This window comes from Podarcis erhardii, assembly GCF_964252035.2.
Source record: "Podarcis erhardii genome assembly, chromosome: 15".
Lineage (NCBI taxonomy): Eukaryota > Metazoa > Chordata > Lepidosauria > Squamata > Lacertidae > Podarcis > Podarcis erhardii.
In genome coordinates, this window is record NC_138505.1 from 16,859,984 (window position 1) to 16,879,995 (window position 20,012).

At 45.6% G+C, this 20,012-nt stretch overlaps 1 protein-coding gene across 1 annotated transcript; it reads right to left on the minus strand.

The window, feature by feature from the left end:
• Nucleotides 1-3,752: 3,752 nt before the first annotated feature.
• On the minus strand, nucleotides 3,753-19,680 carry LOC309330696 (intelectin-like protein). The gene is made up of 7 exons (XM_081842511.1): nucleotides 19,553-19,680; nucleotides 17,764-17,928; nucleotides 11,192-11,439; nucleotides 6,429-6,587; nucleotides 5,835-5,955; nucleotides 4,373-4,476; nucleotides 3,753-4,140 (listed from the first exon to the last, which is right to left on the minus strand). The coding sequence occupies exons 1-7, from the start codon at nucleotides 19,611-19,613 to the stop codon at nucleotides 3,988-3,990; spliced, it is 1,011 nt and encodes a 336-aa protein (XP_081698637.1). The 5' UTR covers nucleotides 19,614-19,680; the 3' UTR covers nucleotides 3,753-3,987.
• Between the last annotated feature and the right edge of the window lie 332 nt (nucleotides 19,681-20,012).

The following is a 20,012-nucleotide window of genomic DNA, read 5'->3' on the forward strand; positions in this document are numbered from 1 at the left end:
CCTGTTGCTCCGCCGTGACCTCCCTGCCAATTTAGATACAGTGACTGAACTGGAGGTCCTTCGACTGACTTCAGGTCCAGTGTTGGACCATTTCGATCGAATACTCCCTGCTGATGTGGATAGATTCCTCCAAGTTAGTAGGCCCACCACCTGCCTCCTTGATCTGTGCCCGTCTTGGCTGATTAGGGAGTGTCCAGATGTTGCGCGGACCCCCCTGGTTGAAATTATCAATTTGTCCCTTGACACGGGGACATTCCCAGGGGAACTGAAGGAAGCAGTGGTATGTCCACTCTTAAAGAAAACTTCATTAGATCCCTTAGACCTATGCAATTACCGCCCAGTTTCAAATCTTCCATATCTGGGTAAGGTAATTGAGAGAGCGGTTGCTGAACAGCTTGGTAGGTTTCTGGAGGAAACATCGGCTTTAGATCCATTTCAGTCCGGTTTCCGTCCTGGTTTTGGGACCGAGACGGCTCTGGTTGCCCTAACAGATGATCTCCGTAGACAGCTGGATCGAGGCGGGTCAGGACTGGTGATCCTTTTAGATTTGTCAGCAGCCTTTGACATGATTGATCATGATCTTCTGGACCACCGCATCGCAGACGTGGGGATACAGGGCGTAGCCCTTAACTGGCTGTGCTCTTTTATCTCTGGTTGGGGACAGAGGGTGGCACTAGGGAGGGAAATGTCGTCGCGCCACTCCTTGGTGTGTGGAGTGCCGCAGGGCGCAATCCTCTCCCCAATGCTTTTTAACATCTTTATGCCCCCCCTTGCCCAGATTATCCAGAGCTTTGGGCTGGGCTGTCACCAATATGCTGATGACACTCAGCTCTATGTGCTGATGGATGGCCACACCGACTCGGTGCTGAACACACTGACCAGATGCTTGGAAGCTGTGGCTGGATGGTTTCGTGGGAGCCGATTGAAACTAAATCCTTCGAAGACAGAGGTCCTATGGCTGGGTCGGGATGGCATGGGGATGAGGGACCAACTCCCTTCTCTTGCAGGGACCCAATTAGTGCCATTGCCTTCCGTTAAGAGTTTGGGTGTAATCCTTGACGCCTCCCTTTCCATGCAGGCGCAAGTTACAGCAACAGCCAAGGCGACATTTTTCCACCTTCGCTGCATCAAGCAGTTGGTCCCTTACCTTTCCCGCCCCGACCTGGCCACAGTGATCCATGCGACGGTCATCTCCAGGCTTGACTACTGTAATTCGCTCTATGCGGGGCTGCCCTTGAAGGTGTCCCAGAAACTCCAGCGGGTGCAGCGAGACTCCTCACGGGGTCTCTGCCATGGGAGCATATTCACCCAGTGCTTTTCAAGCTGCACTGGCTCCCGGTGGAGTACAGGATCAGATTTAAGGTGCTGCTTTTGACCTTTAAAGCCCTTCACGGCCTAGGACCCTCGTACCTACGGGACCGCCTCTCCTGGTATGCCTCATGGAGAGCCTCAAGGTCCATAAATAGCAACACCCTTGTGGTCCCGGGCCCTAAGAAAGTTAGATTGGCTTCAACCAGAGCCAGGGCCTTTTCAACTCTGGCTCCGGTCTGGTGGAACGCTCTGCCCCACGAGACCAGGACCCTGCAGGATCTGATTTCTTTCCACAGGGCCTGTAAGACAGAGTTGTTCCGCCTGGTCTTTGGCTTGGAGCCAATTTGATTCCCTCCCTCTCTTTCTTTTTTCTTTTCCTTCTCCTTCTGCGATGAGGCTACATTTTAATATTTTAATGTTTCAATATTTTAATGTTGTATTTTTTAATTTTGATTTTAAGTTGTAATCATTTAACTTGTTTTTATTATTGCTTGTAAGCCGCTCTGAGCCCGGCCTTGGCTGGGGAGGGCGGGGTATAAATAAATTATTATTATTATTATTATTATTAAAGCAAACTTTATCCCACACTTCCCAATGCATATTTCCATCACTTATTGCAAAATAACAACAAAAAATATCTTCATGAAGATGGTTTGTTGTGCAATACCTCAAAATTGTTGGTATTCTGCTTGTATTTTGGTTAAAAGGAAGATGGCTCCATAACTGGTAGGGTTCACATGGTGGAAGTGTGAGAAAACAAAGAGTTTGGTAAGTGAGGAGCAGTGAGCTAGGTAAGCCTGGCAGGACATCATATTCTATGGTCTTAACCGCTTCATACTTTAAATAAAGCATGTTGGTTATGTGAGGCTGGATATCCCACAAAAATTTGGCAAAAGCCTGAGAAATATTGCTTTTATTGATGGATCCTGCCCTCTAGAGGTCACTGGTTTGCTTGCAGGGTGTTTACACACCTTCCCATTAATCATTTGTTCACCCTATACTTTCCCCATGCATATTGCCATCACTTCCAAACAGCAAAAAGTCCCTTTTCTTTCTTTTAAAGGATTTGTTGTGCTGGGCGGCAGAGTGCATTCATCTACCTTATATGCACAAATATAAAGTTTTGGTATGCACTTTAATTCCTTCCACAGAATATTGAATGACTGGAAGTTCCCTTAAGGACCTTTCTCTTTACCCAGGCATTTCCTGTTGATATGAACGGGGTGGGTGTTGTTCTGCCTGCTGTTGCCATTGAAATTACATGGCTGTCCGAATGCTTTAAACTGTTATGCCTTTTTGTGTACATTGTGAACTAGTTCAAGATTCATGAATGAAAAAGGGTGTTAATAATACAAATGTAAAGAGTGCTCTTGAGCATGTGCTGAGTGCCTTTCCCTCCCCAATGAATAATCAAATCACAACCAGTGTTAAACAAGGGCACAGGCTTTCACAGGGCAGAGTGTAATATCCAAGGTCTTTCATGTCTGGAATCAACCACTGTGGCTTAATTGCTTACATGTAAGGACAGTGGCTGAGCACAGCAGCCAAACTCTCCCCCTCTTAATGCATTGATAGGGCACAGGCACTGATTCCTACCCATCTCCTTCGTATTTCCCATCTGTTTTCTTTTTGCATTACAGAACATCTTCCTCCTACTCAGCGTGGGGGAGAAGGGCTTATTTGTCTTTCAAGTACTTAGTCATGTTTTGTCACAACCTAAATGCTAATTTGCTGATTCGATGCTTCATATAATAGTTGGTGTTTGTAACTGCCATGGAGCTGTGAGCAGAGGAAACATGGCTGGGCACTCTTGGATCTGTGGTTTTGAGGGTAAACATGATCTCAGAGCCATATCTGCCATGAGAGCCAGTGTGGCGTAATGTTGAGCCATGACCTGAGAGACCAGGGTTCAAATCCCCACTCAGCCATGAAGCTCCCTGGGTGCAGCACCTGAGTACAATAGCAACTCTCCCCACTTGTGATTCCCAGGAACTGGTATAGTATTCAGAAACATTACTGCCTCCGACAGTGGAGGCAGAACATAGCCATTGTGGTTAGCAGTCATGGATAGTACTTATAATGAAATAATAAGACTTATAAATGACTCTTTATCTTATCCAACTAACTTCCAATCAAACCAAATGCTGAAACTGCTTGAGAGCGGTTAAAACATTCATCCCAAATTTTAGGAGGAGTAACAGATTATCCCACTGGGAATAACTTTGACCTCTGTGAATGAGGTCAAAATCAATATTCTTTCAAATACATTATGGGTTTCTACAGCCTTCCTCACCTAACAGCCTTCCTCACCTTATTTTTCTTATAAAAACAATTCTTTTAATTAAATTTTGAACATACAGAAAATAAAACAGAAAAAACAGGTGATCATTTGGATCACCTGATATGCATCATACAGCTAATTAGGGGAGAAAACAGGCAAGTTAAGATTCACTCATTTTTAAATATTATTGTCACATCAAAAAATATAATTCCACTCTTTTTTATTTATTACAGGGTTCAGATAGTGCCCATCAAAAAATAAAGGGTTGTGAAAGCCAAACTATGTGAACCAGGGGGTAGTGGGACTTCTCTATTACATGCCTTGTTACTTGAAAAAATAAAATCATGCCAAATTGCATACAGATTGTCATGTTTACTTTGATCTCCTTCCTCGCCTTAGTGATAGAAAAGGAGCATGGCAGATTCCAGTAACTCTTTGGAGACACTAAAGCCACTGTGTGTGCCATAGCCATTCCAATCAAAGGCAGTATAGTCGCCGCACTGCCTCGGAGCTCCTTCAGGAAAATACCCTCCGCCACCAACGCAAGTCTGGAAGAAAAGAAAGAAGCATAAGCCAGAATTTTGATTGCACAATCTAAAAAAATTGAGGGGCCGGCCCGGCCTAATACATTTTGCTGCCTGGCTTATTAGAATTGCTGCCCTCCGCCCAGCCACCCCCAGCCTGCTGCTTGAGGTGGCTGCCTCAGCAGGGCTAATGGTTGGGCCGGTCTGGGCGTTGCGACCAGGATATGCAACGCTGGCAATTGAAGAAGCCACTCACGTATTCTGTATCGCATCCTGTGACTTTAACCCCAGCACACAGAGCCATGGCAGCTTTCTCGTTATTAAACACCCGGAACTGAATGAAGCCAGGTTCAATCTTTGCTGGAAAAACAAAATCAGAGGCGGGGGGGGGGGGAGAGAGAGGGATATTATGGAGTATGCAGCATATAGACTGTCCTCTATCCCAAGAGCTTGGCAGCTGCTAGCTGTTATTTTGAACACAGTACTCACGGCTCAGCTGAGGCCGCATACCAAGGTGCAGAGCAGCTGCTTGGGGTGCAAAAGGCCCCAGGTTCAGTGCTTGGCATCTCCAGTTTTTAAAAAAGAAAGAGTATCAGCCTATACAGATACCTTCTGGAATGGGAGCTGCGTCTTACTTTAGCACTCGCAACAGTGGACCTTAGGGCAGCTAACTTTCAGGCAGTTGTGAAGGGTGAAGAAGACACAATGGTCTGTCCCCAACATAGGGGAAGCAACAGGGCACTCAGGAGGGAAGCTCAGGGGGATACCACCACACCTGCCACTGAGGCAGTTGCCTTATTTTGGCTAATGAATCAAGAAACATCTCCCCAAAGTGGTGAAAATAATTGGGAGAGTCCCATCATTTTATATGCTGAACAGCTAAAATTCAAGTTCAGAATGAGGGTGGGTGGGTTCACTCATTCTTTCTTTTATTCAGAACAGGGTTGCCACACCTCCTGGGCTGGCCTGAAGTCTCCAGGTTTGTCTGGCTGCCTCCAGGTGGGGCAGGGGGTATTGAAACTCCAGGTGGGCATGAATGCCAATAAATAATAATAATAATAATAATAATAATAATAATAATAATAATAATAATACAGTGATACTCCGGGTTAAGTACTTAATTCGTTCTGGAGGCCCGTTCTTAACCTGAAGCACCACTTTAGCGAATGGGGCCTCCTGCTGCCGCCGCACGATTTCTGTTCTCATCCTGAAGCAAAGTTCTTAACCTGAGGTACTATTTCTGGGTTAGCGGAGTCTGTAACCTGAAGCGTATGTAACCTGAAGTGTATGTAACCCAAGGTACCACTGTAATAATAATAAAGAATGCAGCTTGCAAGCTTCAGCCTGGCAGGAGCCAGATGCAAATTATTGCATAGACTCTCAGTGGAGTGGGAATCTGCCCTCCTCTGCTCCCTCCTCCTCTCTCCCAATTAACCTCCATCTCCAGGACTCAGTGTTGGGAGGGAGCACAGAGAAAGAATCTCTAAAGTTCACCCCATGACATCACCAGAGCCTATTCCTAATTCTCGGGATTGGGCCCTGAAATCTCAGGGTCTGTGATGCTCCTGACCTTGCAACCCTACTTCAGAATCAAGTTTCAGGTCTTGGGCTGGATACTTTGGTAGGCTTTAGCTTCTCCACCAAAGCCATCCAAGCAAACTCCATGAGAGTTTTTTTGCGCTGACACTGAGCACTAGCTTCATGGAACTAAAACTTACACCGAGCATTTGGGGAGTAGAAGAAAGAGGTCTGCTGCACATTGCCAGTATCATAGATGACAGGAACTGCTGGGCCGTTGTTATCTGGGCAGGTGCCAATCCCAAATGTCACTGGGTATTTCTGGAAGGAGAAGAAATGCCAAAAGAGTTGAGAAAGGCCTGTCTGAGAACATATATGCTGGCCTCTAAAAAAGTGATGCTGGACCAGTTGCTGCCTCTCAGCCTTACCTACCTCACAGGGTTGTTTGGGGGATTAAATTAGATGGGGAAGAACCATGAACACCTTGGAGAAAAAGGTGGGATATAAATGCAATAAATTAATAATAATAAATGTGAGAAGATAAAAACAAAAGGATCACACTTGTCTTATGCTGACCTTTAACTTGGTCCAAAACAGATATAACATGTGATTAGATATCCCAATTAAAAACAAAATGTCAATTCAATTGCAGGGAGTCATCCAAAATGGCCGTGCTGCTTTGGGGCGGAGCTGATAGGCGTTGGGAGCCCAAAACATTGAGAGGGCACCAGGTACTCCAAACTAGTCACAGCTATCAATGCCCAAATATTGAGTCACTAGGCAACCATGCTTACCTGGTAGAGCCTGAGAAGGTTGCCTCCTTCTTCAGCTAAGAATCCATTTTCAGTGTGGTACCTCAAGATGGCGGCATCCATCCATTCCTTCATGGGGGTGTTGTTTGGGACATGCCAGATTGCCAAATCCCGAGCTTCAAGATCATAGTAGCCAGGGTTCTGAAAAGCAAAAAAAATCTGAGAGGAAAATCTTGTATGCTGGGGGTAATAACCTTTGGGCCCAGGGGTCAAATGTGGCCCTCCAGATAGCTTTATCTGGTTCTCAGTCCCACTCTTCATGGGACTTGCTTTGCAGCATTCTTGACAACTTTTGCCTTCATTTTTGTATTACTTTCCCCATAATGACAGCTCCCCACCTCAAACGGGGGGAGGGGCGCCTTTTGCAGGTTGCACGCAGCCACCTGATCCTACAGACCAGGCAGTTCAGCCTGGCTTCGCCTCCCCAAGCTGGATACCTGGAGGTTCCCACCTAACCTCGGACAATTAGCCAATCCCAGCAGGGGAGGTGTTGCCAGGGGAGTTGACCAGGTAGGGTTAGGACCACCCTGCACACACAATAGAGGGTGGAACTTACCTGGGCTTCCTCAGTCGGCTGCAGAGCTTCTAGATAGCGGACATCGCTGGACCGCATCCTTGCCGGAGGTAAGACCAGGGACCCTATACCTTCCACCACCCCATCCTTATTCTCCACTCATGGCCTCACTTCTCCAGCAGCTTGTTGGAGCCTTGGCTTCTTTGCTGAAGTTACAGTGTGCGCTATTTTCCCGCAGGCAGGTTGCATGATCTCGGGCCCTCCTCCTTTTCCTGTGCCCGTTTTTTCGGCATGGGGAGGGTGGCGGCTGCGGAGAGAGACTCTTCTGGTCTCCCCCTTTCTAACAGGGCGCTTTTGCAGCCCCGGGGGGCAGGGTGGCTGCGGCGGCGTGCCTGCGCCCCTGGAGGGGTGGAGGGCTCAGAGGCCATTCCCGCTTTCACTGGCGCTCCGCTCGACTCTCTTCCCCCCGTGCTCGCCTTTAGGCCATCTTTGAGGGGCTGCTTCCTGTGGCCTTCCCCTTCCAGCTCGTGGCCATTGCAGGGGGGCGACGGGGGGGTCTTGTGCCGCTTCCCGTGCTCGTGGGGGACGGGGACTGCGCCGCTTCCTGCATCCTTCTCCTTTCTCCGGGGGGGGGGCTTTTGCCGATTCCCGCATTAGCGCAGCCCTTGCCCGTTCCCCGCGTTTACTCGGCGGCCCCCGCGGCAGGATTCTGCGGCACACATGGCAGCGGCCATGTTAGGGGCGGTCACATGGCAGCGGCCATGTTAGGGGTGGCCGCCTAGCGGCGGCCATCTTGAGAGTGGCGGCAGCCATTTTTAGGGGGCTAATAAAAACAAATATTAAAATATAGTAAATAAATGAATGAATAATGCATGCCCTTAATTATTACTATTACTATGATCGTTATCACTGCTGAGATTTGCAGCCAGTGTTGGGCCTGGGGCCTGGTTATCCACCAGCTACAGGATATAACCCGTTGACTTTGGGCAATATTATGCAGCGAACCTTAACTATTTTTCCTGGTTTATCTTACAGCTTACTCTAGCGAAACCTGCTGTGGCTCAGCTCTTGTCTCACCCTTTCACCCTTAGCTTTCCCGCAATATCAAGCATCAGCATTTCAGTATATTAGTTCTGAATCACTAACACCTTCAGTCCTCATTCAGTCTATAGATTTCTACCTTTACATACTACCCTGTTAGCTTTCCACCATGCCACCTAAGCGTCAATTAGTTTCTCCTCCCTGCATAAGAAAGGGCACTATAAGGGGTGTGGCCAGTAAGTCAGCACAGGTACAGGTAGTGGGCCGGAGGAGGGCGCGCCCATCTGGGGACAAGCATCCCACACCTGGGCAAGCCGCGCCCAGGAAGAGGGCAGCTGCAGTGAGAGGGTTATCAAGGTCCGAAAGCCCGCTATCTTCCACAAGCCATGCAGACAGGAGGTCAGCTGCAAAATGCAAATGTCAGGTGAGTTCTTCCCCAGCCCACTCATCCGATAGTGATAGTTCTTTGCGCTCGGAGCATGGGGACAGGAGGGACAGGACCATTGCTCGGCTGAAGCGACGCCTGGAGAGGCTGGAATCGCGTGGAAGAAGCCCTGAGTCACCTCACCGCCGCAATAGAGGGCGCAGTGACAGTTCTCCAGACCACTGTACCCTAGAACACAGGTCCTGCTCATCAACCGCATCCTCAGGGCACAGAGGTAGGTCCCCCCACTCCAGCTCCTCCGATAGGTACAAGAGCCCTGAGCCTCGCAGCTCGCGTCATCATGGAAGGAAGCATCACAGATCCAGGAAAAGGGGGCACAAGTACAGAAGAGAGTCTTCCACGTCTTCAAGCTCGACAGGTAGGTCTAGTTCCTCTGACAGTGAGCGGGAAGGAAACATCAAGGGGTATTGGGTCACGGGCCCGCATGCCCCAGGGCTGCCACATTGGGTATGGCGTCGCCGCAATAGGAAGCATAGGCGCGCCAATGGCGCTACTGCACCATGTGGAGAGGAGGGCATTGACTCCAGAGGCCGCATAAGGAAATCAAACTTTAAGTGGGCCGACCAGCCCCCAGGCATTCGCCTGTTTAAAAAGATAAGGGAACGCATCCTTAATGGTAAGTGTGTGGACCTATTCTCCTTGTTATCCCCTGCCTCATCAATTAGCCTAAAGGCCAAACCTGCTAAGCAGCAGAAAAAAGACAAGGAAGTGTTGGTTGAACGCAACTTCCACAACTGGCTTACTGCATTTTCCACCTATATGGGGATAGTAAGTGCCGCCTACCCAGACAGAGGTTGGCACCTTGCCAAATACCAGCTTATTATACTAAAAGCCAAGGCTATAGCTGGGGAGGCAGCGGCGCTCGAGTATGACGAGGCCTTTTGAGAGAAGGTAACTGTGTACCCCACAGCCAGGTGGGATGTACAGGATAATGATTTGTGGTCAGAATTGGTTGCCCCATATATTGAGAAAAGGCCTGACAACACAAAGCAGTCAAAACCCCAACCCGAGGTCCCCAGAAAATTGTGCTGGGAATATAATGATGGTGCCTGTTATAGAGAGAAATGTCGATTTGCTCATGAGTGTGAACGCTGCAGCGGATCGCACCCCACCACCAAATGTTTTCGAGGGAAGAAGCCTTTTTGAGGCTCTCGCTGCTCAGGTACAGGTATGCCCCAGGAAAAAAGAGAAGCCGGAGCACCCTCAGGCATTTCCGGGTTATAGCCAAATAGAAGCAATACCCTCAGGTGGCCCTCTTCTTTCCCTAGCCCCCTCACCCATCTCTCTTTCAGCCATGCTACTGTTTCTTCACGAGTACCCCAACAGGGAGGCAGCAAAATACATTGAGGAGGGCTTCAGGGAAGGCTTCGTATCCCAGTGGTAGGCAACCCATCATGCACTACCCCCCCCAAAAAAAAAGTTTGTATGGGAGATGCCACACGTTGCTGAGAAGAAAATTGCCAAAGAGCACCTGCAGGTGATGGGTCCATTCCCAGAGCCTTCCTTTCCTAACCTCATAGTACCACCCCTAGGTATCGTCCCAAAAAAGGTGCCAGGTGAGTTCCGTATGATCAGCCACCTGATCCTACATGACCCCGGCATTTCAGCCTGGCTTCGCCTCCCCAAGCTGGATACCTGCCTAACCTCAAACAGTTAGTCAATCCCAGCTGGGGAGGTGTTGCCAGGGGAGTTGACCAGGTAGGGTTAGGACCACCCTGCACACACAATAGAGGGTGGAACTTACCTGGGAGTCCTCAGTCGGCTCCAGAGCTTCTCCCACCCTGCCCTCCCTCAGTTTACACCTTCTGTTTGCAGGTTAACCTCTTCTTTACAGGTATGCGGGCGCTGCTGCGGTCATTGATGGTTGCTGTTGAAGGACCGGGAAGGAATTTCCCTGCATTGGCAGGTTTTGCCTTCCCTGTAGCAAAAACGTCACAACTTTGGCAGTTTCAGGCCTTGGGCGGAATCCTTTAGTCTCTCTTCCCTAAATGGGCAGGGGGCGTGAAGCAGTGACCCAATGCCCCCAACCCCCACGGCAGCGATCCCAGGGTTCCCTGTTAAAGGGGTTGTGTGGAAGGGAGTCACTGGCCATACACCATTTCATTGTCAGTGCTCTCCCCTGCATTGCGGCAAATTGAGGGGCGGCCTCTCTGCTTGAACAAACGTTCTCCAGAGCCAGCCCAATCCCCACACAGTTTGGATAACCCTGATGTTCCCTAGATCCCCGGACGGGGAGGGATAAACGCCCAATGCCTAAGCCAAGGTCTCCCTACATCTGAAAGTTTAATAAAGTTGTGGCCAATTTTAATCCCATAACACATTGTCATGAGTCATTATTCCTCTCGGGGGGGGGCGGGTCCTCCACCTGGCCACGCAAAATACATAGAGTCTGCATTTTTGTTAGTTGTCTTCTAATCCACATGTAAGTCCAGGCCCAGCTGATGAGGTCAATTCACTTCAGAATGCAGACCCATATTTCTACTCCGTTCCCAGTTTAAACTAACCGCAGTTTGTCCCACCTTGGGGGGGGGGGCGAAAGGACAAACTGGTTAGCTGAAAAATGAAAGCAAATGGTTCCAGCCGCATCATGGGAAAGACGAAATCAAGGAAGAGTGCAAAAGCCCAAGACTTACACTCGTTTGGTACTAAACCCTGGTTTAGGATTTATATTCAAACACAACCTATGTTGCCTATGCTTCCTAATCAAGAAAACCCACCATGTGCAGCACGGAAAGCAAAGCTGACCTTGTAGTCATCGCTTGTGCAGCCCTTTGCTGACCCGAAGGTGGCGTTGTTGGACCAGTTGCCTTCTCCATTAGGCCATTTGGCGTCATTGCCCTGCTGGCTAGACCAGCGGTCTCCCTGGGTGCATTTCCCATGAATGTTGTTCTCGTGGATACTGGCCACCAGTGTCCAACCGCCTCCATTCGTGGTCATGTCGCAGAAGGTTTGGTAAACCTCGCCATCTTCTGTGGCCAAGTCATACAACCCATCTGCAAGAGGAAACCAGGATATCAGGAGAGCCCTGCCTGATCAGGCCCATCCAGTCCAGCACCCTGTTCTCGCAGCGGCCAAACAGATGCCTGTAGGAAGCCAGCAAGCAGGATCCGAGCGCAAGAGCCCTGTCCCATAGCTGTCAATTTCTCCCTTTTCTTGCAAGGAATCCTATTCGGAATAAGGGAATTCCCCTTAAAAAATGGGAAACGTTGACAGCTATGCCCTCTCCTCTCCTGTAGTCTCGGCAACTGTGGAGACAGGAGCACAGCCAATTTGGCTGATAGCCATCAATAGCCCTCTCAGTCACGAATAAGATATACAATATAATAGGCAGCAGCAGCAGCAGTGGTTAGAGATGGATATTTCTTACACAATAACCCCCCCCCCATTTTGTGCACATTTGACTTGCGCAATTTCAGCCGCTAAAGAGGAGGGGTGCCTGTATTTGCTGGTCTCAGTTTCACCATATGTGGGGCACAAACCTCTTAGTTTGCATTTCTTAGTGCATTAAGTATTGATCTGATGTGTGGAGATCTTTCCTATTCTAATTAATTCAAGAGGGTTCTGGAAGCTTCTTTGTGTGAAAGAAACAAGTACAGTGGTACCTCGGGTTAAGTATTTTAGCTAATGGGGCCTCCTGCTGCCGCCGTGCCATGATTTTTGTTCTCATCCTGAAGCAAAGTTCTTAATCCGAGGTAATATTTCTGGGTTAGCGGAGTCTGTAACCTGAAGCGTATGTAACCCAAGGTACCACTGTCGAAGGGTCATGTTGTTTGGGTGATTCCTTCAGAGAAGCTGAGTACAGCTGGTTTAAACTAGTTCTCTTATATCTTCTGTCAAGGTAGTGCTGACTATAATAGTAAGGGCAGAAGGAGTCTGGGTTTCGCTTTGTACCTCTCTTCCTTCTGGTGTGGTGTTCTGCACATAGTATGCTTAGTGTTAATGTTTAGACTTATTTTAGTTTAAGTTAAGTCTGCTGCAACTGGATTTCTTTTGTCTTCAGTAAAACTCTGATGGATAAAATATTAATTGCCTCTGGTCTATTTTTGGGAAATCCTGCAACGTGTTTTTACTCTGCTACTATGCATTGGAATCTACTCTGGATCAATACTGAGTAGAATTTCACTGACAAGAACCATCCTCGCATAGTTTGGAATCACTTTGATTCCTGTCCACAACAGCCAGCTCAAGGCCCCGCCATAATGGTCACATGGGCAAGAGACATGCAGAACTTACCTTGTGGCCGTTGCATTCAGCCCATCACGCCCCCTGAAAGTTCTGGGCCGAACATGCCTTTTTGACCACCTCTATTTGGGTTAGTTGTTGCATTGCTTCTATTTGGTCTTGATCCATATTTTTTACTATCATTTTTGTTTTTTTCTTGTTGAGTTTGAAGCCTGCCAAATTTCCAAACTGTTCCATTTCCTCCAAAACTGCTTTTGTCATACTTATTGGTTCCTCAATCATTATTACCAGGTCATCTGCGAATGCTTTGGTCTTATACTCATTCTGGCCGATTGTCACTCCCTTTATAACCTTATTTTGTCTGATCGAATTCAGAAGAACCTCTAATACCGTTATGAAAAGTAACGGCGAGAGAGGGCATCCCTGTCTCGTTCCCTTTTGTATCCTTATTCCTTCTGTGACCACATTATTTATAATCAGTTTGGCTTTCTGATCTGTGTAGATAGCTCTAACTCCATTAAGAAAGTCTTTGCCTATCTCCATGTATTCTAGGTTTCTCAACATAAAGTCCCATATTATATTGTCGAATGCCTTCTCGGCATCGACAAAAATCATTGCGGCTCTTTTATCAATCCTATCAGACAGATATTCCATCATGTTAACTATATATCTTATGTTGTCTTTCATCTGTCTGTTTGGTAAGAAGCCGGCCTGATCTTTGTGTATAATTTCTGACAGAATCTTTTTCAGCCTCTTTGCAAGAATTGCAGCAAATATCTTGTAGTCTAGATTTAGGAGTGAAATCGGCCTATAGTTTTTGACTTGGGTTAGGTCTGAGTCCTGTTTTGGAATAAATGTGATGTACGCCTCCTTCCATGTTTCCGGGATTTCTCCTTCTTTTAGAATATTGTTCATCACTTCCTTCAATGGTGTTATCAAAATTGATTCCATTTCTTTGTAGTAACAGGCAGTGAATCCATCCGGCCCTGGAGCTTTCCCCCTTTTTAACTCTTTAATCACCTCTTTTATCTCTGCTATGTCAATTGGGGTATTCAGTTGCTCTCTTTTTCCATTCGGGATCTTTTGTACCTTTTTCTCTTTCAAATATCTCTCTATTTTCCTCGAATTGTTTCTTTCTGTATTTTTATATAATCTTTTATAGTAATCCAAGAATCCCTTTCTAATTTCCTTCGGGTTGGTAACCTCTTCTCCTTCTATTGTGATCTTGTTTATTGTATTCTGTTCTTTCCTTTTTTTTATTTGCCATGCGAGCCATTTTCCTGATTTATTCGCAAATTCGAAATTTCTTTGTCTCAACTTCTTTATATTCCATTCTACTTCTCTATTTATTATAGTGGCAAACTGTGATTGTAGAATTTTAATCTTTTCTTTTATCTCCAAATTGTTTGGTTTCTTAATTAATTTTTGTTCATTATCCATAATTTGCTTCAAAATTTCTTTTTTCCCTTTTTCTCTATTTTTGTTTTTAATTGAGTTTTGCTGAATGAAGAAGCCTCTCATTACTGCCTTGCTGGCATCCCATACTACTTTATCCTTTATACCTTTGTTGCAATTAGCTATAAAATATTCTGATAATTCCTTTTGCGCTTTTTCCACTATTTTCTGGTCATCTAGGAGATAATCTTTCAATCTCCATCTAAAAGTTCTTTCTTCGAGGCTTCTTAATTCAAGTTCTATTGGATTGTGATCAGAGATTACTTTCGGTTGAATTTCTATCCGTTGGGTTCTTGGTGTCAGATCACTCGAGATCCAAATCTGGTCAATCCTTGACATTGACTTATTCGGTTCAGAATAGAACGTAAATTGCTTGTCTAATGGATGCTTGAGGCGCCAAATATCTATCAGATTGCAACTCTCAATCATTGAAAAAAAGGATTTTGGTAGTTTTCCTTCTTTACTTATTCCTTCTCTGCATCTATCCATTTCTAATGAGGTCACCCCATTCATGTCACCCATTAAAATGATTTTTTGATCTATGTATTCAGATAGTTTTTCTTCTAACACTTTATAGAATTCTGTTTTATTTCCGTTCGGTGCGTAGATCCCGACAATAATCAGATTTTCTCCATGCCAATTGATTCGAACCGCAATTATCCTTCCCTCTTCGTCCTTAAAAATTTGTTTAGCTTCAATTTGTTTTCTAATATATAAGACCACTCCTCTTTTTTTCTCCTTGTCTGACGATACAAATTCGTTTCCCAGTCTTTTATTGATTAATATTTTTTTGTGTCTTCTTGCTACGTGTGTCTCTTGTAAGCATATGATGTCTAAATTTTTCCTTTTTAGAAACTGTTCAATTCTATTCCTTTTCTTTTTTTCGTTCATCCCATTTATGTTCCAATTCCAAATTTTTAACGCCATGATATCTTAATTTAAATAAAATCTAACTATTTGCCTATAATTTGTCTGCCTCTTCTTCTTCCTCGTCTTCTTCTTCGTCCGTTTCCTTTCTATTCTCTCCTTCCGCCACCTTTGGTTTTAGTTGTTCTGGTGTTCTTCCCTCTGCTCCTTTACTTTCCTCCGGATCAGCTTTGAATTCTTTATATTTCCTCAAAAATTTCCCAGTTTCTTCTGGGTTTGTCAGTCTGTGCCTCTTACTTCTATACATAAATGAAATTCCTTCTGGAAACTCCCACCTGAACTCGATATTGTTTCTCTTTAATGTCTGGACCAGCAATTTGTAGGGATCTCTTCGTTTAAGCAATCTAATTGGTATATCTTTAAAAATGATTATGAAGTTCCCGTCTATATTCAGTCTTTTTTCTCTGTTCCTCTGCAAGATCCAATTTCTCATCTCTCTATCCTTGAATGTAATCAGGCAGTCCCCTGTGAATCTTTTTGCTTTATTTGTCTTCACTTTCATTCTAAATGCACTTTGGACCGCCTTTGCCATCTCTCCTGTAGGTAGTTCCATCCATTTTGCCAGTTCTGTTATTAATTTATCTTTAATATTCTCTCCCTGAGTCTCCGGCACAGCTCTGAGTCTCAGATTCACCTCCCTCATCCGAAGTTCATTCATCGCTATAACATCCTTCATCTCTTCCTGCGCTTTGTTTAATTCCATCATTTCTACTTTTAATTTCTCTTCTTCCCGTTTAACTTCTTTCATTTCTAATCTTGTCTTCTTTAATCCCTCCTCTACCGATTGAGTCCTTCTAAACACTTCTTTCATTTGCCCTTTCAATTCATTTACTGTTTCGTCAATTTTTTTATCCATTTTTCCAATTTTATTATCTACTTGTTCTAATTTAGACTCTAGATTCTTTTCGCTCTGCTTGATTTCCGCAAACATTCTTAGAATATCTGCCTTAAAGTCTATCTCTTGTTTAGATCCTTTCCTCTCTACCGGTGTCCCCCCCTCAGCCCCTTTCTTTGTTGGATTTGACATTTTGACCGAGTAATTCTTCCCTCACACCAACAACTTCTTGCCTAACCCTCAGCCACACACCCCTCCCAACAAAGTTTGTCAAATTAGCCCAGTTCTATCCTTTCACAGTTATTTCGCAGTTATAAACAATTTAACAGTTATTTAAATTTAAGTAGTCTTTATAACTTATACAACTTATATATATACCACCAGAAGTTCATATAAAGGTCCACTGTGTTGTCTTCTTGCCTCCACTCAGGCTAATCCTTTTATAATGATGTTCTTTTAGTAAGGTCCTGCCGAGCACGAAGAGGGGAGATATGATATTTAAGATAACAATTTAGTAGCTAGTTCATCAAATTCAGTTGGAGGGGATTGGAGGAAGGATATTTCAGAGCCCTCTTCCCTTTTGAAGTGAGGTAGTCCTATTATGCATTCAAGAGCGGTAGCTTAAATGACTCCTAATCGACGATCAAAGTCTATCAAATAAGTGAAAAATAAAGAACAAATTGCACTGCCTCTCTTTATCCACTAGAGGTCTTAGTCAATATTTGTATAGCGTTACTCCAACTGAGGAGAAGAAAAGGCAAGCAACGGAAAGTATCCGTCGCTGTCAGTCTCCGCACCCCAGATTCATAAAAATAAGCTCCACAAGTAGTAAAAAAAGAAAAACCCCAAATAGAAGAAAAAAGAAGAAAAAAAAATAAGCAGGGCGATTTGCACCAACCAACTGATGTTGCTCAGTCTTGCTCAAAGATATTCTGCTGAGGTGTCCGCTGAGGTGTCTGTACGTGATGCATAAAATGTCTGCAATGGCGTCGGAACCTTCTCTTCCGTTTCACTACTTTTTGTTACTGAGTACAAGTAGAGAAGCGTCCCTCTTATCACTAACACCCTCCGATTCACCCAGAACTTCAGTTAGAAACAGTTAAACTTCTGTTCCCCCCTTTGCTGTAACAGTATCTTTGAAATAAGTTACTTTTTAACAGAGTTCAGACAAGGGGGAAAAACGGTATCCGCTGGGGCAACTCACTTTCACTTTTCCCAGCTCTGCAAGAAGTGCTGCGTCGGAGTTGATTTCGGCTGTCAGCTGAGCTCCGCAACTTCTCCTTTTTGCTCCGGGACTTCCTTGTTTTATAACTTCAAATTTCAGCTTGTTCGGTACCGGATTTCTTTGGTTTGAGAGCGTAGCGCTTCCTCGGCAAGCTCGGGGCTTCGCTATTCTGGAGGCAGATAATGGCTTCCCTCGACCCGCGAATCCGCTCCGCCGTTCTCTTCACTCCTTTCGAAGCTACCTGACGGCCGGGCTGACCGCTCCTGGTCCGCTGGGATCCTGACCCTCTGGACACCCACCAGTGGTATTTTTGGGGGCCACCGCGCCCTGTAGCACCCCTTTTTCCTCCAAAATAGCCCGGGATTTCCCTCACGGAAAAATCCCCGCTTGCGACGAGATCGCGCTGCACCGGAAGTCCCTCTATTTTTGGGAAATCCTGCAACGTGTTTTTACTCTGCTACTATGCATTGGAATCTACTCTGGATCAATACTGAGTAGAATTTCACTGACAAGAACCATCCCCGCATAGTTTGGAATCACTTTGATTCCTGTCCACAACAGCCAGCTCAAGGCCCCGCCATAATGGTCACATGGGCAAGAGACATGCAGAACTTACCTTGTGGCCGTTGCATTCAGCCCATCACGCCCCCTGAAAGTTCTGGGCCGAACATGCCCCTTTCCTGACTCACCCACCTGTGGCTCCTTCCAGTGCTGTTTTGATTTCCATGCAGCTTCGGGGCAGAGACTGAAGGAGATTCGGGGGCAGACCTTGATGGTTCTGGAGACAGGTCGCATCTTCCCACTTGACCATCAGCTTGAGGATGTCTCGCTTCAAGGAAGTGACACAGCCATTGCTCTCTGCACAGAATAGATTCGTCAGGGCCCTGGTCTTCAACTAGTGGGTCGGAAACCCGCAAGCGAGGGAGGCCAGTGGTGGTTTAACGGTTAGAGCTTTGGACTGCTAGGACCTGGGAGAGACCAGGGTTCAAATCTCCACTTGGCCAACATAATGCTTGCTGGGCGTGACTGCCTCTCTGCCTCGCAAGGTGGTTGTGGGGATTAAATGAGGGAGGGGAGAACCATGCTTGCCTCCTTAAAACTCATTGGAGAAGAAGTTGGGGTGCAGAGGCAATAAAATAAGAAGGGTCACACGAAGTGGAACCAGAACACTTGCTTTTTAAACAAAGCAGAAAGGGTGGGGGGAGAAAGAGAGAGGGAGAGTATGGTTACATCTACACTTTTATGCAGATTCTACACAGTTCTTCTTTCTGGAGAAGAAGGATCCTGACACAGTTCTCTGCACTAGGATATTCCAGGCTAGACTGCTGTAATGCATTTAGCATGGGGCTGCCTTTGAAGATTGTTCAGAAACTTAAACTGGGGCAAAAAAATGTGATTTACCAGCTGCCAGTTGGAGCCAGATCATCAGAACACATGATTTTATTAAATTACTAAATGCCTATCCTGTTTTTGCTCCCAAAGGGTGGCAAACACCAAAGTGTTTTTTTTTAAACAACAACAACACAAACACAGAAATTAAAAGCAAAACATTTTGAAACTATTCAAAAGAACACACGGCAGGGTAATGCCAAATCAATATGCAACAAGCTTTCCATTTTCAGAATAAAACCATTTTCTCAATAAGTGCATTTCGGCAGCAAAAAAATAAGCAATAAGGTTGTCAGGATTCAATTTCCATTTATTTTATTGCATTTTAATTATAAATTTCATCAAATGTATACATATTTCTGGTGGTACGCATACCCCTAAACATTTTGTGAATCTTTGTACTTTTGTCCATTCACTGTATTTATTTTTCCCGATTTGAATTATAAAATGGTGATTTTATTGAGTCAAAATGAGAGTACTCCTAAACATGTTTTTTTAGAAAAAAAGCACTGCATTTATACATTGCTTGGTGGTAAAAAAACAACAACCCCTGGGTGGTTTACACCCCCCCCCAAGTAAAATTATCGATAAGAAAAATTAACAGTTCAAGACTTTCAAAAAGTTAAAATAACAATAGGCCAAAAACAGATTAAAACTCCCATCAACTTTCTAAACATCTGGGTAGCCTTCTCTAAACAAAAATGTTTTTAGCAGGTACCAAAAGGAATACAGTGGTACCTCGGGTTACATAAGCTTCAGGTTACACACTCCACTAACCCAGAAATAGTGCTTCAGGTTAGGAACTTTGCTTCAGGATAAGAACAGAAATTGGGCTTCGGCAGCGCAGCAGCAGCAGGAGGCCCCATTAGCTAAAGTGGTGCTTCAGGTTAAGAACAGTTTCAGGTTAAGAACGGACCTCCGGAACGAATTAAGTACTTAACCCGAGGTACCACTGTATAGAGAAGGCACTTGCCTGATGTCAATAGTATAGGGGGCTGCCACACTAATAGAAACAATTTGAACTTGGCCTGATTTTTTGAAGCTCATTCGTCTATTACTGGCTATTATTTCACCAAGGGACCCACACGCTTACCGCACCGTTGGCCTTCTGGAAACACAAATGCGCACAGCAGAATAATCACAAGTTTCTTCATCTTCCTAAAGTGAAAGACCAAAGGTTCATTAGTTCAGAATCACTCCGCTCCAGAACTCATGATGCACAGACCATTGAGGAGGGTCAAGGGAAGCCACCCTCAGCCTGTTTGCACTGAACCAGACCCACAAGTACCTGGAGTTGCCCCACATGGATTGGCAGGGGGCTGCAAGGCTAAATAAAGATGCACTCTCCCCCCCCCCTCTCTCTCTCTCACACACACACACTCAGTGTGGCTAGTAGTCTGTGGTTGTTTCGTCTGGCCCTCCATGAAGTATTGAGCGACCCCTCACACTCTAGGCTCCTCTTTCTCTGTTTGAAAGGTGGGCATCCATTTTGGGACGTGAAGCCAAAAAAACTTCTGCCTTATTTTACGCGGCATAAATGGTTGGGGAGGGGG